This window comes from Sinocyclocheilus grahami, unplaced genomic scaffold (genome assembly GCF_001515645.1).
Source record: "Sinocyclocheilus grahami isolate Dianchi unplaced genomic scaffold, SAMN03320097.WGS_v1.1 scaffold668.1, whole genome shotgun sequence".
NCBI classification, from domain to species: Eukaryota; Metazoa; Chordata; class Actinopteri; order Cypriniformes; family Cyprinidae; genus Sinocyclocheilus; species Sinocyclocheilus grahami.
Genome location: NW_015505847.1, coordinates 751,542 through 772,454, shown reverse-complemented (window position 1 = coordinate 772,454; position 20,913 = coordinate 751,542). Strand labels below are relative to the sequence as shown.

General features: G+C 40.3%; 1 protein-coding gene across 2 annotated transcripts in view; it reads right to left on the bottom strand.

The window, feature by feature from the left end:
* The window catches only part of LOC107558970 (leucine-rich repeat and fibronectin type-III domain-containing protein 2-like), an 18,247-nt gene extending 6,836 nt beyond the window's left edge, over positions 1-11,411 (bottom strand). The window contains exons 1-2 of one of the 2 annotated variants that reach the window (XM_016242684.1): positions 11,346-11,411; positions 5,318-6,714 (exon numbers count right to left, since the gene is read on the bottom strand). In XM_016242684.1, the coding sequence (XP_016098170.1) occupies positions 5,318-6,693 (1,376 nt within the window). In that variant the 5' untranslated portion in view covers positions 6,694-6,714; positions 11,346-11,411. Of the gene's footprint in view, positions 1-5,317; positions 6,715-10,079; positions 10,151-11,345 lie in introns of those variants that run through there. The other variant, XM_016242683.1, reaches the window with a different exon arrangement.
* Between the last annotated feature and the right edge of the window lie 9,502 nt (positions 11,412-20,913).

Genomic DNA, 20,913 nt, shown 5'->3' with positions numbered 1-20,913 from the left:
AAAAATTTAAGGGGGTCTGAATACTTTCTGTACCCACTGTACATTTTATTTATGTACTTTTTTTTTACACAAATTAGGACTCGTCAAAAATGAGGTGTGTCATAATTTCCGTCATTTCCTCTTGAAGTTTTAACAAATGTTAGTGTACTTTTTAACCAATTACTCAACAGTGTATGTTGAAATAGGAGACATGATTTGTGAAGAAAACAAAGACATATCAAGGTAAATATTACAGTTTTTCTCAATTGATTTGACACATTTCTCCAAACTCAGGTCACTGTTCTTAAAACAGTTTACACAGTGATCTGAACACTTTGTAATTGTCCTAAACAGATTGTAAGTTTTCATTCATTTCATACAAATTACAAATCATGCAAATAATAATCTCAACGTCTCAATAGTTGATACAACCAACCAATACTTTAAATTATCTGACAAAAAAGCAATTATAGCTCCTTTAAATGGTTGTACACAAATCACAAACATTGATGTACCATTTGTCCAAACACAACAAGCAAAACTCTGTAATTTGTCATATCATCAAATGCACATTGTATATTTTCGGTTGGCCCCAAACTAATAACTGCTCGCTTAATAACACACACAACACAGGAAACACACTTTTTCTAATTGTTTACACGTTTATCACAATTGCTTTGACTATACAGTGGAAAAGAATATCCAATAAATAAATAAATAAAAATGGGGGAGTGGTAAAGAAAGCGGTGTAAGTGTAAACGTCTGTGAAGTGGGTAGAGAAATGGGAACTGTATATATGGTATTAATTGTATTTATGCAGGTCTGAAAAAAGGTCTCAAAACGTTTTAAATTTGATTTTAAAAATTCTGCAGATTATAAGATTTTATAATAAATATGTTTACATATGCAGATTCTGTGTTTTTCTGTCAATATGGGGTGCTGTGTGTACATTAATGAGGAAAAAAATGAACTTGAATGATTTTAGCAAATGGCTGCAATATAACAAAGAGTGAAAAATTTAAGGGGGTCTGAATACTTTCCGTACCCACTGTATATACGATTAGATTCCCTGATTCGCTCAGTGCATCGGCATAAAAAGTTAACGATGTGATGCATCGGTTTAAAAAGTGTGCATCGGCTACAAATTGTCATTTATATATTGTGATGCATCGTTTCTAACATATTTGCATTGGTAAAAACCGATTTATTTATATATAATTACTAGTGGATGCGGTATACTTTTATTGTTTAGAAAGTGACCAATAATCTGTGACCAATATTGTGTATGTAGATTGATTTCTCCTCTCTAAACCGTTTCTCAAGCACGCTCTCTCGTCACCGCAGCTGCTGCGTGAATATGACGCATCACAACACCACGGAGACCCGAGGAAAAACTGAGGTTAAAATCCAAAACCTGACTTGAAATAACCTAACAAATCAATCGGGGCTAAAGCGGTTCCATTAATGACAAATTAAATTCATACAATCTCACTAATTTGTGCACATTTATTTTTAAGCAGCTCTTAAAGTCGATCATGGATCAAATCGATCCACCTTGACAAACAGCGAATATATCTGTGCTATTTAATGCATTTGAGACGTTGTTTTCCTCAGTGCATAACTGACATGCCACAGGTATATTTTTTATCTGTAAATGTTAGAAAGTCACTCTAGTAGGCTACAGTACTAATTACTAAACTCAAATGAATTAATGTGTGTTTCTTATAGCAGTTAAAATGTAGTCATTTTCTTTATTAATTATTTTCATTTTTAATTCAGTGATTTTAACTTTTAATTTAGTTATTTTAATGCTTTAAAGAGCAATTTTAGATTGTAATGTTCTAATGTTCTGTTATCTGTTCTGCAAACTATAAAAGGTACAGCTGTAATACAACCAGAGAGAAAGGCTGCATGGCTAGAATCCGATTCGTGGCTGATCGCAAGCGATTTTTTTGTTGTGTGATGTCATTACGATTATTTAACTGCTCCCAATCGAGACGGAGTGTCGCCGAACTCAAATTGTAAATATCAAACATGTTTAATATTTACAACTCTTGAATATTTTCCTCTGACATGATATCCGCGATAGCCAATGAGAGCATGCAAGCGTCACCTACCGGATGTTGCGTGCTTCTATAGCTGAAACTTGGCAGCCACAAACATGCCATGAAAGCAGAGAACATCACCCATATTCTTTTCTATACGTTGTCTTTCACTGTACAACAGAACGCGCACCGGGAGAGCCAGCTGACAACATCGATTGTCCTCTATTTGTTTTTCTTCTCTAGTCATGTTTGATCTTGCGAGTGTTCGTGAGATCTCGTGTCACTGTGAAATCGCTCCTACAATCATCAAGTGTGTGGTCTCGCGGTCTGGTCGAATCGTCTAGTGCGCGCATTCAGAGGATTATAAGGCTAAAAATCGGTTGAACTGTCTTCATGTCTGTGGTCTCCCATGGTTTTAAAATCTTTTATGATTTGAAAATCGTCTAGTGTGCAGCCAGCTTTAGCCTGACAGTTAGCCTGCTTTAGACCAGGGGTGCGTTTCCCAAAAGCATCGTTAGCCATCTATGGTTGCAAGTTCCGTCGTTACCAACATAGTTCAACGATTCGGTGTTTCTCGAACATTCGCAAACAGTGACGCAAACTTGCGTGGTTGGAACTACAGCTCTCGACCTGGGGTTAGAAGCATAGTTTCTTGTTAGCAAGGGATATGGGCTTAAATAAATATGCTATTGGGCACAATAAGCAAGCTAACATGCAGTGCAATCTATATAATCCATTCTATCTAAATCTAAATGCATTTTAATCTATGTATGTTAGCGCGTTCTCTAAAAGCGACGTTTTTGATGAGTGCGCATGTGCACAAATACCTAAGGAAACCCCGGAGTATGACATAAATCCGCGATGAATCAAACATCAAATAAAGCAAAATGACAGGGAACAAAAAATAGCAAATGAGTCATCAGGCCATGTTCAATACAATAGCATCTTAGAGATGTCTAATTGGTTAAATAGCAGAAGTTATTCCTCCACCACATGTGTGTGACGTCATTAACAATGGCCCTATGTTGTTGAATTAATGTGGTTCAAACGACGGAGATGCGACCATGTTCGGGAAACAGTCGTAACTAGCTAGTTCGTTTCAACAACAATGCATCTTACTATGGTGGTAAATCAGCGAGTTGTACGGGAAACGCACGCCAGGTTAGTTTCCCAGCATAAGTTGCCACAGTGACTAAGCTTGATCTAGGTCTATGTTAAGTTTCCTTTATGGAACCAAATCATTTGACAATGAGTCAGACTAACTGAAATAAGCCAGGCTTATTTGGTTAACTTGTTTTATGAAACAGGCCTCGAGGCATTAAAAGTGATCATATTTTCTCTATTGCATCCTATTGCATGTAATCGCATAGTGTTGAATCGAATCGAAATCGGATCGCATAGGTAGCTGCTTCATATGTATCTTTAATGTATCGTATCGTTGGCTATGCATCGAGATGCATATCGTATCGGCCTCAGTCATGAGATGCACATATTTGATTAAGTTTTATGTTTGATTATGATTATGTTTGATTAAGATAAGTTTGTGTTTAGATAGCTGTGTTAATTGTTTTGAGAACAATTACATTAGAGGAAAACTGTACTTGAACATAGTTTAAAAAAACATTTTAAAGGTGTATCATTTTCAGTTAAGCTGTAATTGTATAAAATTTTGCAAAGGTGTGCGAATTGATAGAAAAAATGCTAGCAATGAAATCAGCAAGGAAATACTGAGTTTTGAAGTGTATTTTAAGGAAGTTTCAAAACACCCAAATATGCGAAACACTGTGGGCTGAGACAACAGTACCTTGATGCTTCAAATCACCAAGTGCCAAACACTGTTTATTAGGGCCGGTTTAAACATAATTAATTTATAATATTATGAATGCATATATTACGCATTGTGATTTATATGGAGCCTGTACACAGACACAGGAACCAAATAAGGGACTATCCATTTGACTGAACGATTGTTATTTTTGCAGTTGTATGTAATGACGCCAGTGACATAGAAGTGATACACTGACAGGCCATCCTAACATCACAGCGAGACGTGCTAAAACAGACCTTCATCTGTCTCATATTTACATGCAAGGAATCAGCCAATTGTGATTATAGGTACTAAATCCTCATGCAGAGGCTTGAGCTTTGAATATGAGATTGGTGAGCAGATGTTTGTTGATGAGAGGTCACTGAAAAGCAGTCTGAAGCAGGCACAACAAGTCATACAAGCTATCTCTTTTCTATTTAAGCAGCGTCACACCAGTAGCCTGGCCCACACCAAAAACTCACTGGACCAAAATCCCATGCTTCATGTATTCTAATGGCCAATGCTGACAAATCCTTCCACAAAGAAAACCATCTGGAGAAGCATCACAGAAATCATCAAAACACAAGGTGTGTGCTCTTAGTGTCATGCTTTTCAGAGGGTGAGAGAGCATGCAAACAGAGATATCTCAGCCTCTCCATTCTGCCAGGCTGTGATTTTGTTGTGTCGCACATCATTTTACTTGGAGCGATGATAGAAATATTGCTTGTCCTAGAAATCTTGTCGCGTTGCGGCTGGTTATGACAGTGTATTCTCTGCCACGGTGAGAGTTTATTTACTCATTATGCTGTTCGAAACATTTCCCAGAGCAGCTCATTGAACCATTATGAAGAAAGGAGTCAATAATTTATCTCTCACACCGGCACAACTCTGATAAAGATGCCACACCGAATTACTGCCAATGAGCAGTTTCTTCAAATATTAATGGGTGAATGGCTTAACTGACTATTTCCTTCTGTCTGTTTTCCTTTTCAAATACTGCACTGTAGCATATGCTATAATATACTATTAGCTCATCAAAGAGCAGAGGATTGACATACTATCTACCCATGGAGTCTCAGAATCCCCTTAGTTTGTGAAGACAGATAATAATCAAGAAGAGAAGAGAAGAGAAGCTGGAGCTTCTCAGAGGACAGTATGTTGTTTGTCTACATACTGTAATAGTAGTGGACATAGTGAAGGATGAAGGACGAATCCCTGCAGACAGCTACCATTTATATAAAAATGATATATAAACTGTCAGGGGTACTGCTTGCTGTTAACAAGTAACAAAACACTTGATACAACTGACAGTCTGAAAGATCCAACCACCTCCCCACCAAAAAACCCACCCAGAATACTACCTACATTGATCAAACCAAAAAACGCTTGGATCCCCACAGTTTGCTAAATTGTGACATATCTTTCTCTGGAATCAGTAATTCTGTCATAGCCCTGAAAATGTGAAAGAAGCCACTCTGCTTCGTACCTGTAGATGAGGACTTCATCATCTGAGCAGTTGTATTGTAGTTGGTACATTTTCACTTTGGGAGCGGTCTTGCTGACGGACCAACTGACCAAGGCAGACACGGCGGTCACCTCAGACACAGACACTGCTTTCTCTGGCTGGCTCTTGGAAGCACCTTTACTGGTCCTGGAGCTGCTGGTAATGTCTGACAGGCGGGACTTGGGTTGCGATGCCTGGCTTGTGCCATTGCTTATGTGGGGTAGCTGAATAATTGACAGCTCCACTGAAGCAGTTGATTCACCAGCCAGGTTGGCTGCAATGCAAGTGAAGCTCCCGTAGTCCTTGGAAGTGGTGATCAGGATCTCCAGGGTCCCGTTGCGGTACACCACAGTGCGAGAGGAGTTCCCGAGCAGTCGATCGTCAGGGGTGACCCAATGTATGGTTGGGGTGGGATCTCCGATGGCTTCGCACCGTAGACTGGCGGTCTGCCCCTCCAGAACCAGCAGGCGGTGGGTGTGCTGAGTAATCAGTGGCTGCTCACACAGAAACTCGACCTCCCGAACGTTCCAGAAGTAGCGGCCCTTCAGGCCAGGAGGTGAGGCACAAGTCTCCAGGTCATCGTCTCGCTCCAGACGCCGGAACCAAAGCAATTCACAGTTGCAGTGAAATGGGTTTCCTCCTATGCTGAGAGAGAGTTGAGGGGCAAACGTCGTGGTCATCACCTGAGAATCCTGCGCTCGGGCAAAGATAGGATCTGGCGGAAGCTTCTGGAGCCGATTAGACGTCAGGTCCAAGCGGGCCAGCCTCTCCAGATCCACAAAGGTCCCCTCGGGAATGTAATCCAACAAATTGTGGTCCAGACTCAGCTGGTGCAGGTTGATCATCTGCCGGACTGAATGCCAGGGCAGAGCCTGAAGGTTGTTGTAGGACAAGTCCAAATCCTCAAGCGATGCCGCAACGTCTTCAAACGCCTTCTCTGAGATACGACCCAGTTGGTTGTTATTGAGGATGAGATGCTGCAGGTTGACCAGCCCTCGCAGGTCATCAGGGCCCAACTCCACCAAACGGTTGTTATCCATATGGAGAGAACGGAGGGTCTCCAGGTCCCCAAAGGAAAAGGGCTGTATGTAGCTTATCGTGTTGCGGGAGAGTGTAAGGTCCACCAAGTCTGTCATGTTGGCAAAGTCCTGCTGTGTGATTCGAAGGATGTAGTTTCCCCCCAACCGGAGCTCCACAGTGCTGCGATCGATATCAGGTGGCACGGAGAGCAGGCCTTTGGCCGGGCACAGGGTCCCCAGTGACTCCGAGAGGTTCTGGCACACGCAGTACTTGGGGCACGCATGGACCATCATTACAGCCATACTCAGGACCAGGACCTGACAGAGCACAGGGTCCATGGTAGATTCACACAAAGGGACCTGAAGGACAAGAATACATAAAGAATAATCAGTACTGAAATTCTTTGAGCGGAGAATCATTTATAATTTCAATCAGTGTTTTTGAATCAGGTTACTGACACGTTAGGAAGCAACAGACAACCTGTGTATGTGCCATATCTTTCTAGTGTCACTCAATTAATACAGCTGTACAGTTTGTAACCACTCTCATGTAGATTAAGTACGTATTCATAATGTGTGTTACAAGTGTGCAGGATGCTTGCACTGCCAAGAAACATAAGCTCAGAGCTGTGAAAGTAACAGTAAGGCCTGTTTCACACATCTTGTGTTGAGGGCATGTACACAGTGCAGCTCTGTAGATCATGAAATCTAATTTATATGAGGAGTGTAACATTTACATCCAAATGATAATTAATCTACACAGTTCCCCAAAGCCAAAGTGCAGCTATAAATCATCTTAATTAACTGAAAGGTTTGTGTTTGTGTCACTGGGTGTGGAACATGCAGATGTCTTTGTTCAAACAATGTGTGGGTACTTCACTTCAGTATTGTATGCTGCTTCATAGAACCTAAATAGTACACAGTCACAGCTTTCAGTGCTTTCTGCTGAGTTGCATGTGATGCTCTCAAAAATAGGCTCGGCGCCAGAGCTCTACTTTTGGTGCTGCAGCATGAGGCTGCTCATGGAGGCCATGACAGACGCAAGAAACTGATTTCATCCTCAAGGCAATGTCAACTACAAGGTATGTTTGTTGTTAAAACTAAAAAAAAGAAGAGATTTTCCTCCACAGTCTTCAAGGAAGCAAAGACACCATGATTCCATCACAGGGCTGTGACCAACACACCCACACAGCAGAATAAATCATGGTGGAGTCAAAGCCAAGGCCTCACAAGGTGCTTACAGCTGGTTAGATAGTCGTACTGTCGGTAAGTATAGTATGAGAAAGTCATAACTCTTTAATTTCAGAATATGTGTTCAGAATGTATCATATTTCATAACATAATTTAAATGAGCTTCCACTTGCAGAACGTTACAAACAGTCTGACTTTCTGACTTTTGATTTTATTTGTGGCAAAAATGACCTGGCATGAAAATGTTGTGAAACACAAGACCGTCTCTGCAGATGGGAATCTGGAGGAGTGATCCCTCACATCAGCAGGGAATCAGGCCTTAGACAATAAAAGCCTCATTTGACACATTAGCCTTCGGAGTGCTTTCACGTCGACCTGAATTTAAGACGACGATGCCTCAGGGACATGAGGGGAATGAGGGGACGTTTATAAATGGACCCCAGCAGTCGGGAGCGTGACACTGTGAAATCTTCTGGTGTCCTCGGAGGGTCGAATCATAAAACCTCTTTTCCATCTAACAACTGCAGCATCACACTTTTATTTTACCATAATAGGCACTGATCTCTCTCAGTCTCTCCAGAATTTATGCAAATTCATCCAAACGGCACTTTATTTGCAGCAGCTTATGCTTTTGTCTCATTTCCACAATTTTTGCTCACAAAAAAACATCAACAAATCAAAATCCATAATTCTGAACCCAAATAAATTGATCAATAGATGTTCAACTGCCCTGCTGCTGTACTGTAGTGAATTGCATTGAATAAAACTAACATAGCTGGACTGGCCTTACTGAGTATCAGAAGATTTCAGCAATGGACAGGGTAGTATTTAATATATTTACTACTGTATTGACTGCAAAACAGCACACAAAGTCAATTCAGCCATAATGGGCAACAAAAATCATGAAAATGCCCGTGAAATCCTGATGGGACTGTCATCTGTTAGCAGTAACTGGCCTTTTGTTTGCCAGGTGACAATCAGGTGTGTAAAGAGAAAATATTGAACACTTCTCTCTCTCTTTTCCAGGTCACACACACACACACACACACACACACACATTCTTCACTTTCAGTGAAATCAGCTGTAACAAACCTTGACTAACATGATAAGTGAGTTTATATGCTCAGAGAGTGTAGGATAAGCTCCTCTAAACGCAATCTCTTCATTAGCATGTTACCACCAGCAGAATGTCTGAAATACAGCACCTTTAATGTCTGGCTAACAGAAAGTCTGAATGCTTTAGGACTCTTCAGTGAGCAGCTTTATAAAACACACCAGGATCTCACGGAGCTGGTGAAAACCCGCCAGGCATCATTATGTCATGTGACTGCAGGAGCACAATTACTTACTGCATAATAACTGAATTTGCAGAACAAAGTCAAAAGTAAACAGTCAAAAGCTTCACTGACTGATCATGATACCAATAATAATTCATAGACTGCATGTCAGTAACGACCTGCAGATCTCTCTCACACACAGACATGCAGTATGTCAGTAACGTCATTACATTAGAAACAGTGTCTCAGCTAGGGTGTCGCAATGGTGGTATTTCAAAAATTAAGTAAGGGACAAAATATTGATTTGAGTTAGACACTATTTTATTAGCTAAACAAACGCAACGCTTCCACACAGAAAAACAGTTCCTAGCAAGCGTATAGTGCTGACTTCAGTTACCCGGATGAGCCTGTGTTATCAGCTTTTACCGGTGGTTAGCGAGGGATAACAGACCTCAGAATGTCACGACTGACCAATCAGAATCAAGTATTCCACAGAGCCATGTAATAATATCGTTACCTAAATTGCTGCTTTGTAATGTGACTCTCATAAAGCGAAGGCTTTAAGACCAAGCAGAAGCACCTGTCAGCTGGTTGCTCTCGCAGTGGGCGGGACTAAGCAGTAAATCCCATCAGCCCGTTTGATTTCAGCAAATGACTTTGAGTGAACAAAGACAAGGTGATTAATATTCATGACTCCGACAGTCTGCCACCCATTATCGCAACAGACACAGACCCGCCGACTCTATGATGCTACCTGATGGAAGACAAGGTCTCCTTGACTAATTTAAGTTAACAATGTCAAATAGAGAAAAATAATTAACATCAAAAGTAACTTGTAGCCTGTTCTTAACCTCAGACCTTATTGTTATTATCAGTCTTTTTCACAGAGACTTGTTCTTGCCCTATTGTCAGTTTCATAGCAGTCACTCCAAAGACACTGACTTAAGGATTCACTGTGAAACTGTAAAAGTTAACGAGAACAATTTGTTGGCAAAAGAAACACTAGAACTCAGCAGTGTAAACTCTGGAGCAGCGTTCCTGCCTCTCAGTTCATGCAGATATGTCTGAAGATTCATTTCTAACCGGGTCATTTCTTATTCCAGGAAGCAGGTTATTTACCCGGGTAAGTATATGGATAAATAAACTGATAACCTCAACTTTCGGATCCTCAAACAGAGGTCACTTTCAGGGTATGTAAGATAATTCTTGTTCACGATAATTTAGGAAATGATTAAAGATTAAGAGATGATTGTATACCTGCCCAGTAGCTGGCGATGTGCACTAAGAAAAGAAGACGAAAGAAGAAGCATGGCATGGTTAATCAGCCGAGAGTTCTGAAACCAGATTATGGTAAAGGCGTTACATTGTCAACACAAGCACTAAGCGGTTGACCAATCACAACAGACTGGGCCAGCTACTGGACCAATTAGAGCAGATTGGGAGTTTTGTAAAGGCGGAGCTTCAAAGAGACAGGAGTTAAAACAGAGTGTTTCAGGCAGAGGGTGCTTTTTGAACTTCAAATCCTGTATTCTAGCAGACCACAAAAATAAAATGATGAAAATTAGCATTACATGGGAACTTTAAGGATGTTAATGTAACATAATAAGGCCTGTCATGACCCAGATGAGCACAGGATCAAGAGCAGAGAAAGAAATTTAGGGTGAAAAAACAATGTATGGACTTCCAATTCGGATGCCATAATTACCATAGAAATAATGCTGTTTACAGCTGCTCATGAAGCCTCTGGAGCTGAAACCAGATTATGGTAAAGGCGTTACATTGTCAACACAAGCACTAAGCGGTTGCCCAATCACAACAGACTGGGCCAGCTACTGGACCAATTAGAGCAGATTGGGAGTTTTGTAAAGGCGGAGCTTCAAAGAGACAGGAGTTAAAACAGAGTGTTTCAGGCAGAGGGTGCTTTTTGAACTTCAAATCCTGTATTCTAGCAGACCACAAAAATAATTACATGCATTACATGGGAACTTTACAAGAGCGGCAGCACTAAAACTGAGTGTTTCAGACAGAGAGTCCGAATGAAAGCAGAATTTTTTTTTTGCTTTTTGCGCATTTGTGCATATATGTGTTTTTTTTGTGTTTTTTTTGCTTACTTCAACAAAATAAGTGAACGTAGGGAAATAAGGATGTTAATGTAACATAATAAGGCCTGTCATGACCCAGATGAGCACAGGATCAAGAGCAGAGAAAGAAATTCAAGTGAGCCAAAGAGCAGCTTACATTCAGCTTGTGCTTCCACCTACAGGATGGTGCAAAGGCGTAGGCAGAGCAAACAGAGAGGCCTGTGCGCAAGCTGAAGAGTGTTAATGAACTATGAATAGACTCGTGAATATGTGCTCCATTATCATGTGAGCAGAGGGAGACGCAGAGCTGTTGCTAAGTGGTGAAAATCATCTCAGTGGCCTCGCTTTTGCTCTAATAATAGATCATTTCTGTTTGTTGAGCTACACCATCATTTTCACCCGACTCCGATCTTAAAGGGAACGCATCCTCAACACTACTTACTTATGAAATAACAGTTTGCAGTATGATATGAGACCTGGAGACCTCTATCCGTTAGCATTTCCATTCATCTAAAGGAGAAAAACAAGAATTAGAGACTAAATCATGTACTTGAAGAAAATAAAATGACATACTGATTGGGAAAAACATGATACATGGACAGTTTTGAATGACTGTCAAAGGAGAAAGATGTTTTTTTCCTCTAGAAGCAGGATCATGATCTCCAGATGGCCGACATACTGCTCTCAGAAATCCTGTGAGGATCTGAAAAATCTGCATTGTAAATGCATTATCAGCGCATGAATACTGAAAACCTGGCCGATTTATATCCACACAACACAGAGGGAGAGATGCTTTCACAGCAGACAGCCTTTTTGGACACAGAGGTCAGAAAAGATACTAATCCACTTCAGTCTCTCTGGACGTCACACTAAATGCTCCTCCTCTGAAAGCAGAATCAATTGGCAATTTCTCTCAGAAGGGAGCGGCACAGAGCTTTAATACCGAACGGATCAGTTCAACATCCCCCTGATGAAATTTTCCAGAGGATCAGCTTCATCTCTGAGTCAGAGAAGCCAATGATGGCTGGTCCGAGAACTGACCATAAAATGATCTGTCGAGGCAGCAACCGAAACGTCACTAATAAAGTGTAATGCTCTGGGCTTCTTCCAGCGGAAAAGCTCTCGATTCATCACTTTAGATTGGACTGAAGGGATCCGTTAGGGCTTGAGCCGTGGTCACTGAGGGATGAGCTCTGCGGTCATAATCTATTATCACTTACATTCACACTGAGAGATTAAAACAGTGAGGTCCTCAAGCCCATCCAACAACGAGACCTCCAACAGCGCCAGATCCAGCAGATAATCTGCACTGCTGCTGAGAAACACTTCTCAAACAAATCTGCTGCTCTACAGATAACAGTGTCCTAAGCAGGAGCCCAGCGATTTTCTCCAAAAGTAGAGACCGAGCGACAGACAAAATGTCTAGCGCTGCAGCTGCTATTGCTTTGTTTTTTTAGGACACGTGTAAACTTCAACATCAGGAGAGCCCAATAGAAAGACAGATATCAGTTATTTAGTGGGATAAAATCCTGTCCCTGCAGCTCATATAACACACATTTTGTACAGAAGACTTATACAAAAAAAAGAACCTTAACAAAAAAAAAACAAGCTGTACACGTACAGTGAGTATAGAAAATAATCACATTTTGTTTCTTTGCAGGCTGAAATGAAGACGGACAGAATTTTTGTTTTATCCAGCTGTATTTACTCAGTGCAACTTATAACATCCAGGTCCGGTTTCACAGACAGGGCTTAGACTAAGCCAGGATTAGGCCATTGTTCAAGTAATTTTTTAACATGCCTTAGAAAAAACATTACTGGTGTGCATCTTGAGACAAAACAAAGGCACTGATATATTTAAAGATCAGTCAGTGCAAGCTTCTTTCAGTTGAAACAGCTCAGATTTACACTTTAGTCTGGGACTAGGCTTAAGCCTTGTCTGTGAAACTGGGGGCCAATGAAAGATAAAACACCAACATGACAGAATCACCGAGTTGGAAAAAGGATCGCCCCTCCTAAAAATTACTTGTAAACTCAATCAGGTGCAGCTCATCATTCAGGTGTCAGCTTCTCAATGACACACAAAGCCATCTGACTTTTACCTGTGATCAGCTGTGCTCATTTTGATCAGCTCAGCATGAAAAGAGCTTTCCTGGAGCATTTCAGTCCTTGGTAGTGCAACTGAAGCAAACAATCAGCTATGGATGGCAAGGCACTGTCAAAAGATCTCTGGGATAAAGCTGTGGACAGACACAAGTCAGGAGACGGAGACAAAAACATTTCAAAGGCTTCATCAATGCCTAGTCTGTTATTAAGAAGTGGAAGGTGTTTGGTAAAACACAGAGCCTCCCTGCATCAGGACGTCTCTCCAAACTGATGAAAGAGCCGGAGGAAATGACATTTCTGACATGCTGGCGTTTTATCTTTCTTTGGATGTTATAAGTTGCACTGAGTAAATACAGCTGGATAAAACAAAAACTTCATTTCTGTCTTCTGTCTTCATTTCAGGCTGCAAACCAACAAAATTTTATTATTTTAAAGAGGGGTGATTCTTTAATATACCCACTGTATGCATTTAAACTAGAGCTGTTGATTTAACATGTTTATTTAGTGTGGTTAATTATGGAGAGATAATGTGTTAAAATGATTAAGGCAGTTACAGCGCCACTGACGCAGCGTCTGGTGATCATGATGCAGGACGACTGACTGTGTGATGAAGCTATTAGAATGCAGATACATGAGCCTACAACTCAAGATATGAGGACAAAAAAATCACACTTTTTTTTTTAGTTTAGCAATATCACATGAGCAGGAATGCTGTTTCTCCCCAATATCTGCACAACTGCAAATGTGATACTGATTTAATACAACAGTTCAATAAACAAGATGTACATTTTAGACACAATATTGCTCAATTTCACAAATGAAAATAGTTCCAATCAAAGTCACAGCAGAACTGTTGAGCGTCTCTGATCAACACACAGTGGTTATTCGATTTTTTTAACTAATCAAGCGAGTCAATGATTCAGTGAGCGTAATATTATAAAGAGAGTCACTTGCTTTATTTCTGAATGAATCAGCCATGTGAATGATTCTGTTGAATGAATGATTCAGTGACTCACTCATTCAGACAGTGACTTGCTGCCACCTACTGGCACTTTTAGTTTCATATTTAGTGTTATTTCAGGAGGTCAGAGGAGAAAACGCCATTGCTATTGAAACGTTTCTGAAAACAGTCAGTTCTCTTTATCACTGTCACAGTAGCTCCCGAAAATATCAGAGAAATAAGTGCAAAGACTGAAGAAATGTAATGTATTTTTTGTACTCGTGATAAAGATCTACCAGTCGATCGCGATCCACGGGTTGACGACCACTGATCTAGCAGTTACAAGATGAAATACAATGATATAGATCAGGTCAGACATGCTGGACGTCTGTCAAATTAAATTTTGCTGTAAGATGTCTTATATTATAAATGCATTCACGTATCGTTACAAAACTGGATTTGTGTCTTCGGCAGCATGCACAGATGCACTATGATGTTTACCTAGTGGTCAAAATATATAATAAACTATACCATAACTATCATCGCTTTACCCTATAAATATCACATCCCTTGGGTTCTACAAAATCTAATGATATGTCCTCCATTTAGAGTCATGTCAAACAAACTCCTAGACAGTTTGTTCGATCTTTACTAAATTTCACACAGACTATTTCAGCAAATAAAAAGAAAAATGTTTTGATATCTGAAACTTGATGTGTCAGTTCATGAGCTCTGATGGCTGTGGGACATTCGAGGACGGCTCGCACGCTTAAATGCCTGCTGGCCAAAACTAATAATAATCTTGTGTTCATTATCGTGATATTTCATTTTACCGAATACCGGCACATGTCTAATCTCATGCAGTTTCTGAAGGCCAGTACTATAAAAAAGAAGATGCAGAAGATGTTTGAAACGCAAAGCATGTGCAGGAGCTGGAGGATTTTTCTGAAGAACAGCGGACACACAGAGACTCGGGAACAACTATCACAATCATACTGCAAGGTCAGTTCACCCAGAAATTAAAATTCTGTCATCATCTACTCATCCTCGTGTCATTTCAAACCTAAGACTTTGCTTAATCTTCAAAACAATTATTTTTTTTTTAATAAAACCTGAGAGGTTTCTGTCCCTCCATTCTCACATGCAGGCCATATTCCAATAGAGGAGGATAGGATTTTGAGTGAACACAATTGAACTCATGGTCTCTTTTTCACATAGCATTGAATTTCACAGCAATTCAATGAATTCAGAAGGCTTGGGATAACACACATGAATATGGACTGTTTTTGGAGTTGGACGGGTATAAATCGTCTGTGTTTCACAGGTCTGGAGAGACATTTAGAGAGAGAGATTATTTTGGGCCAACTATTCCCTTCATTTTGCAAAGCACTGTTTCTTATTATGTATTCATTCAGTTTGAAATATAAGAGACGTATTTATATACTTAAAATGTTGTGTTCTGTACGTTTTATACAATTTGTATGCATACCTACAGTAGGCATACTTACTAGGAGTTCATTTTTTATTTTTTATTCATCAGACAGAAGGCTGAAAAAAAGTGCCTAAAACTTTTCATATGTATTCATTCAGTTTGAATTGTTTATACTTTACTTGTTCCTGTTTTTGTTTCATTTGTAAGTATCAGTTAAATGATTATACATCGAATGAATACATAAAACATAAATTCCCACTGGACGGCTGGAGATGCTTCTCTTTGTCACGAGCAGTTTCATAAAGTGCTGGTGACCCAATCATGCTCCTCCCGTTCCAGCTGTAAATAACACCTATGATCCGCAAACTAAACTGAACGAGCACAGCGTATTCCCCCTCACTGGAGCACGTCTGCGGTCACCTGTATTAACCTTCTTACTGGACAAGTATTGAATAATAATCAGCTTACTTCTGTCGAGCAATATCATTCCGCATGAAAGTCTCTCGGGTCAGTCTCATATGGGGGAGCATGCTGTTTGCAATGTATTCAGAGGAGCTGCCGATTGGATTATATTTCATTCTCCCTGAATGAAAGCTACGGACAGGACGAGCCGACGGAAAAACCGTTCAGATGCCTGGTCATTGATTCTGATGTGGGATGCTGGTGTCTCTCACGCCTCACTCACAACACAATGATAGCACTTGAATATTTCATCTGTTTCTCCTGGATCAATGTGTTTGTAAATTCGACCCAGATCTGCCTCCATTTCAGTATTCGACACTCGTTTATCACAATCCAGTCAGCAACTGAAGGATAAGATCAAGTCTTCTGGATGAAACTCACCCTAACATCCTCCACAGCAGGGCACTTCTAGGATTTCATCCTCAGGGGCTTTTAGTCCTCAGTGAGAAAGTGTAGCAAGAAACGTCCAGCTAAATCACCAGCTCCGTATTATAAGCTAAAAGTAGCCTAACGTTACTTAAAAATGGTACAAGTCAATGCAAAACTTTTACAAATGATATAATGATACCAGTCTTTCTGCAGTACAGTTCAAATTGGTACATGTGTAGCCTACTGTTTGAATAACGAAAAATTGTCATCCTATCATTATAATTAACAAGTATTACTGTTAACTAGCTAAAAACAAAAATATTGACTCTGGGCTCAACAGGGAGGATTTTTCTGGATTATTTGAGCAGTGAGTGGTTTTCTCTTTTTCTTTTGTTGTTTGATTAACGTTATCAACATAGGACACAGAAGGCTGCTGTCACTTTAAGACCTAATAGACGGGTCCGTTATATTGCCAATATTTTCATAACTGTTTACATTCAGCCATAACCAACTGTGGATACTTTTCATGGATACTCATCAAGGCAGGCATTTTTATATAATGTTGTGTGTATTTGCTCAAGAACACGCTAAAGAGAACTCAATCCAGTACTCGCATGCTGTCTGAGAGCCGGCTTTTTGTGTGGGCGTTAGAGACGAAATGGTATGAAAACTTCATTTCACGATTACCAAAATGATCACGGTTATCAATATTATCATGGTATTGCTAAAATGTGCTGCAAATGTTCAAAAAGTACTCATACACACACACAAATCATTTCACTAAGTTTTATATCAAAAACCAACAAATAACATTAGCAGCACTATGCACGTTACAATAATAACATTAAACATGATGGCCAGATTTTAAACAAACTAAAAAAAAAAAAAGTTTTATAAAGCAATAAACCTCACATTTCAGCCTTTAAATCATTTTATAAGAAAAGGAAGAGTCAAAATTATAAATGATAGGCATTGTATCTGCTCCATTAACAATTCTACACAGGCTACCATATTATTTGAAGTGTTGAGATTTTTAGAATGCACATTAGCTTGATTTAGTTAAATTTTTTTGTATTTGTCTGAACAAAAATGGCATACAAGTTGAATGAAAATGTAATTCCACTGTCTGACAGCAGGTGGCGCTTAAGCAACCACTGTAAACAGAGCAGAGCTGCGCTTTTAAACGCTATTTTATCTGGCATTACACGGGGGGAAGATGAAAAGCAAACGCCTGGGAAACTTTTCTGAAGACAGCCGGTTCCTCCTTATGCATTCAGAGAATTCATACAATCATTCATTCATATAATTTCTCTCAGCACTCTGCCTTCCATCATGTTTTCACACGAAACCAAACCTATGCTCCATGTTGCGCCTGATGCTGAGCAGTATTTACCATGCATTTTTCTTTAAATTAAATTAAATATGCTTTTAATGATGATTATAATATGAAACACTAACACTAACCGTCACGACTTTTTATTGTGCTTTATCATCAAAATAGTAATGCATACTTCAGGTGTGCCCACATACAAAAACGATCTGTCATCGTGTGAGTACCGCATTGAGCTCTCTTTCACAGCATCTTGCGCTTGAATGGCTTGAAATCACTTGAATGTTTAAAATGACAAACCTTAGACACATGATGTCGATGAAAATGATCAACTTTGTGGAGGAAGCAGCACTGGTCTGATTGTTCAGATATGTAGGTGATCATAGTTTTAGGGGGACTGAGATGACAGACCTAAAAAGGAACTACAGTAATAGCACGGATAAAACAACCGTTTAGGCACTTTGAGTGCTTTGAGAAAGCATCACAAGCGTCTTGTATCTGTCATGCCCTCTGACTGTGCAAGCTTTTCCCTTTAAACCAAATGTTTGTATGGACAAAACACGATAATGTACACAGACACTGTCCACACAGATTCGGCTGAAAACAGCACAGCATATTCCTCAAGAGGGAGAATGAATGTGTGAAGACGTGAGATTTTTTTTCTCACCACCCACCACCAAACGCATCCTGGTTTTTTCACATGAATCAGAAAATTTGAGTGTGTCCCCTCATTACATGCATTTGATCTGCAGCATTATGAAGGTCCTCTCCTCTGACGTCGACACGTTTGGCATTTGTCCACGGTTCTCCTTCACCATTCCATTCCCTCCTACAAGAAAACATAATGAACCGCTGGAGATCAGCTGTCCCGCGAGTCCTCCGTTAGGCCTCTGTAGATACACAGCTCTGCTCATTACTGCTGAAGTGCTTCGGCGCCGGTTAACGGGAGGCAGCACACTACGCCGATTTCACTCCCCTGTGTCCTAGAGGGGCAATTACTGGCCGCTGTTTCCGCATGGCGCCGCTGGAGAAGGTGAGCCCTTTCAAGCAGTTATGTATGCCCTGATGGTTTAATTCTGTGCACTGAAGCCATATGTAGACCTTTCAAACCAAAACTGTCAGAGAACGTAGAGGTCCCGCATGGGGCATGGTTCTGTTATAGATCTTCCCTTATTGTTTTTCACAGAGACTGTGAAGCACAAAGACTCCTAAATCCCACCACCCACGACTCCAACAAGGACGCCGCAGGCTCAAGGTCTGGCTGGTTAGCACGTCCAGTCAGCTCCTGCTGCTACATGCAGTAACTACAGCATCATGGAGACAGTGGCGGTTCTAGACCACAGCTGCTGGGGGCACACATTTACCTGATGAGTAACAGCAACTCTTACTGAGGTCCTCAGATGGGCTCTAGTTTCACTTTCAAATTAACTACTAATCCTAGAGATTCACACACTTTTGCCATTCACAGATATGTAATACTGGATAATTTTCTTGAAAAAAAAATTACAAAGTATATATTTTTGTATAATTTGTTTGATTGGATTTGTCTACTTTCAGGACTTGTGTGAAAATCTCTGGGTCTCTTGGGTCATACTTATGCAGAAATATAGAAAATTCTGAAGGGTTCACAGACCTTCAAGCAGCACTATGTGAGTGCACACATACACACACACACACACACACACACACACACACATATATATATATACTACTGTGCAAAAGTCTTAGACCACTTGTTTTCACCAACAACAAAAAATGGTTTTAAGTCAGTTATTTCTATCTTTTGCTGTAGTGTGTCAGCAGGTCTCTTCAGGCGTCTTGGAGATGTTGGCACAGTTCTTCTGGATTTAGACTGTCTCAGTTTTTCCTGATTCTTCATGTAATCACAGATGGACTGGATGATGATCAGATCAGAGCTCTGTGTGCAGCACTGGCTGCTGTCAGAAAAAAACACACACACACACACACACACACACACACACACACACACACACACACACACACACACACACACACACACACACACACACACACACACACACATACATACATACAATGAATGAATGGCTTGGACATAATTCTTCATGTTTCTCATATACCTTTGGCTGCATTACAATGTTTTCTAATTCAAAATTATGATCAAACGTTGCACATTTGGATGCATTCAGAGAAATTAACTATTGGAACATTTTAACTTGCTCAGTTTAATGAAATATATGAAAATATAATGAAAAATAAGATTTTAAATTTTGCTGAATGAATTCAATCTGATCTTCCAATGTTGGTTAAGTGAAACCACACAACTTGTATGAAGAGAGTTTATTTTATGCATTATCAGGTGTGTTGCAGCCATTATAGTAAGTGTTTTAAAACTCTTTGGATGAATGCAGACAGAATCATCATGACTCACTTCTTGAGGTTTCTCTTCTCTGCATTGGTATTTGAGCAATTTCATATATGCAGAGTTGAAAAGATGACTGCACAATACTCTTTTCATCAATACTGGCACAGGACAAACTGCATCCAGTTTCAGAAAATTGTTTGTTGCGATACAAATCCAGAGGGGGATTGTAGCACTCCCATGACAGCCCTTCAGAAGAGCAGTACTTCATAAACATGGCCCATGAGCAAAGATGGCAGCAAACAGGTCATGTACTGCATCAGCCGAGCAACTGCCATTGAGATGAAAGGGAATTCTAACGGATGGAGAACTCCAGGCATTACAGACATGTTTTATGTAAAGCATCCCATATATCTCTTTAAAAGGCATCCGTTGGCACACACAGACAAAAGAAAGTACACAAACTTGGTGTTTCATATGCTGAGATACCAAGGTAAGTAAACCGCACAAGCTTTGATTCATCAGCTCTGACTCCTGTCGGAGCTTCAAAAGATCTCCATATGCAGCAGCAGATGGCTGGACACTTTTGTCAGCAGAGATATGCAAAGACGCGTGTGCGCAGCAGGTTCTTGGCCAGCTCACATACGGCCCGTGGGCAGGTGTAGAGCGCCGCTAAGCCTCTCACGCACTGAAGAACTGGGATCAGAACAGCGACGAGCAGCTTCCCGCTCCACTGTCTCCATCGCTGACGGTCACGCTCATGTACAAGCATCAACAGCAAACCACAAGTGTGCTCCTTCAACTCATAAGAAAATAAGGAATGACTGATATTAGAAAGAGATATGAATAGCCAAATAAGCCAGGAAAGAGAACTGAATTCAGCTCGCATGCTGATGGCTGGTTTTGTCTTTAGTGAACATAAATATTTGGGAAAGGAATCTGACGTGAGTCAGTATATTAGACCAGCGCATTAGGTCTTAAAGTGACAGCAGCCTAATAAACTTGCTGTTGTCTGTGCTGTTCTTTATGC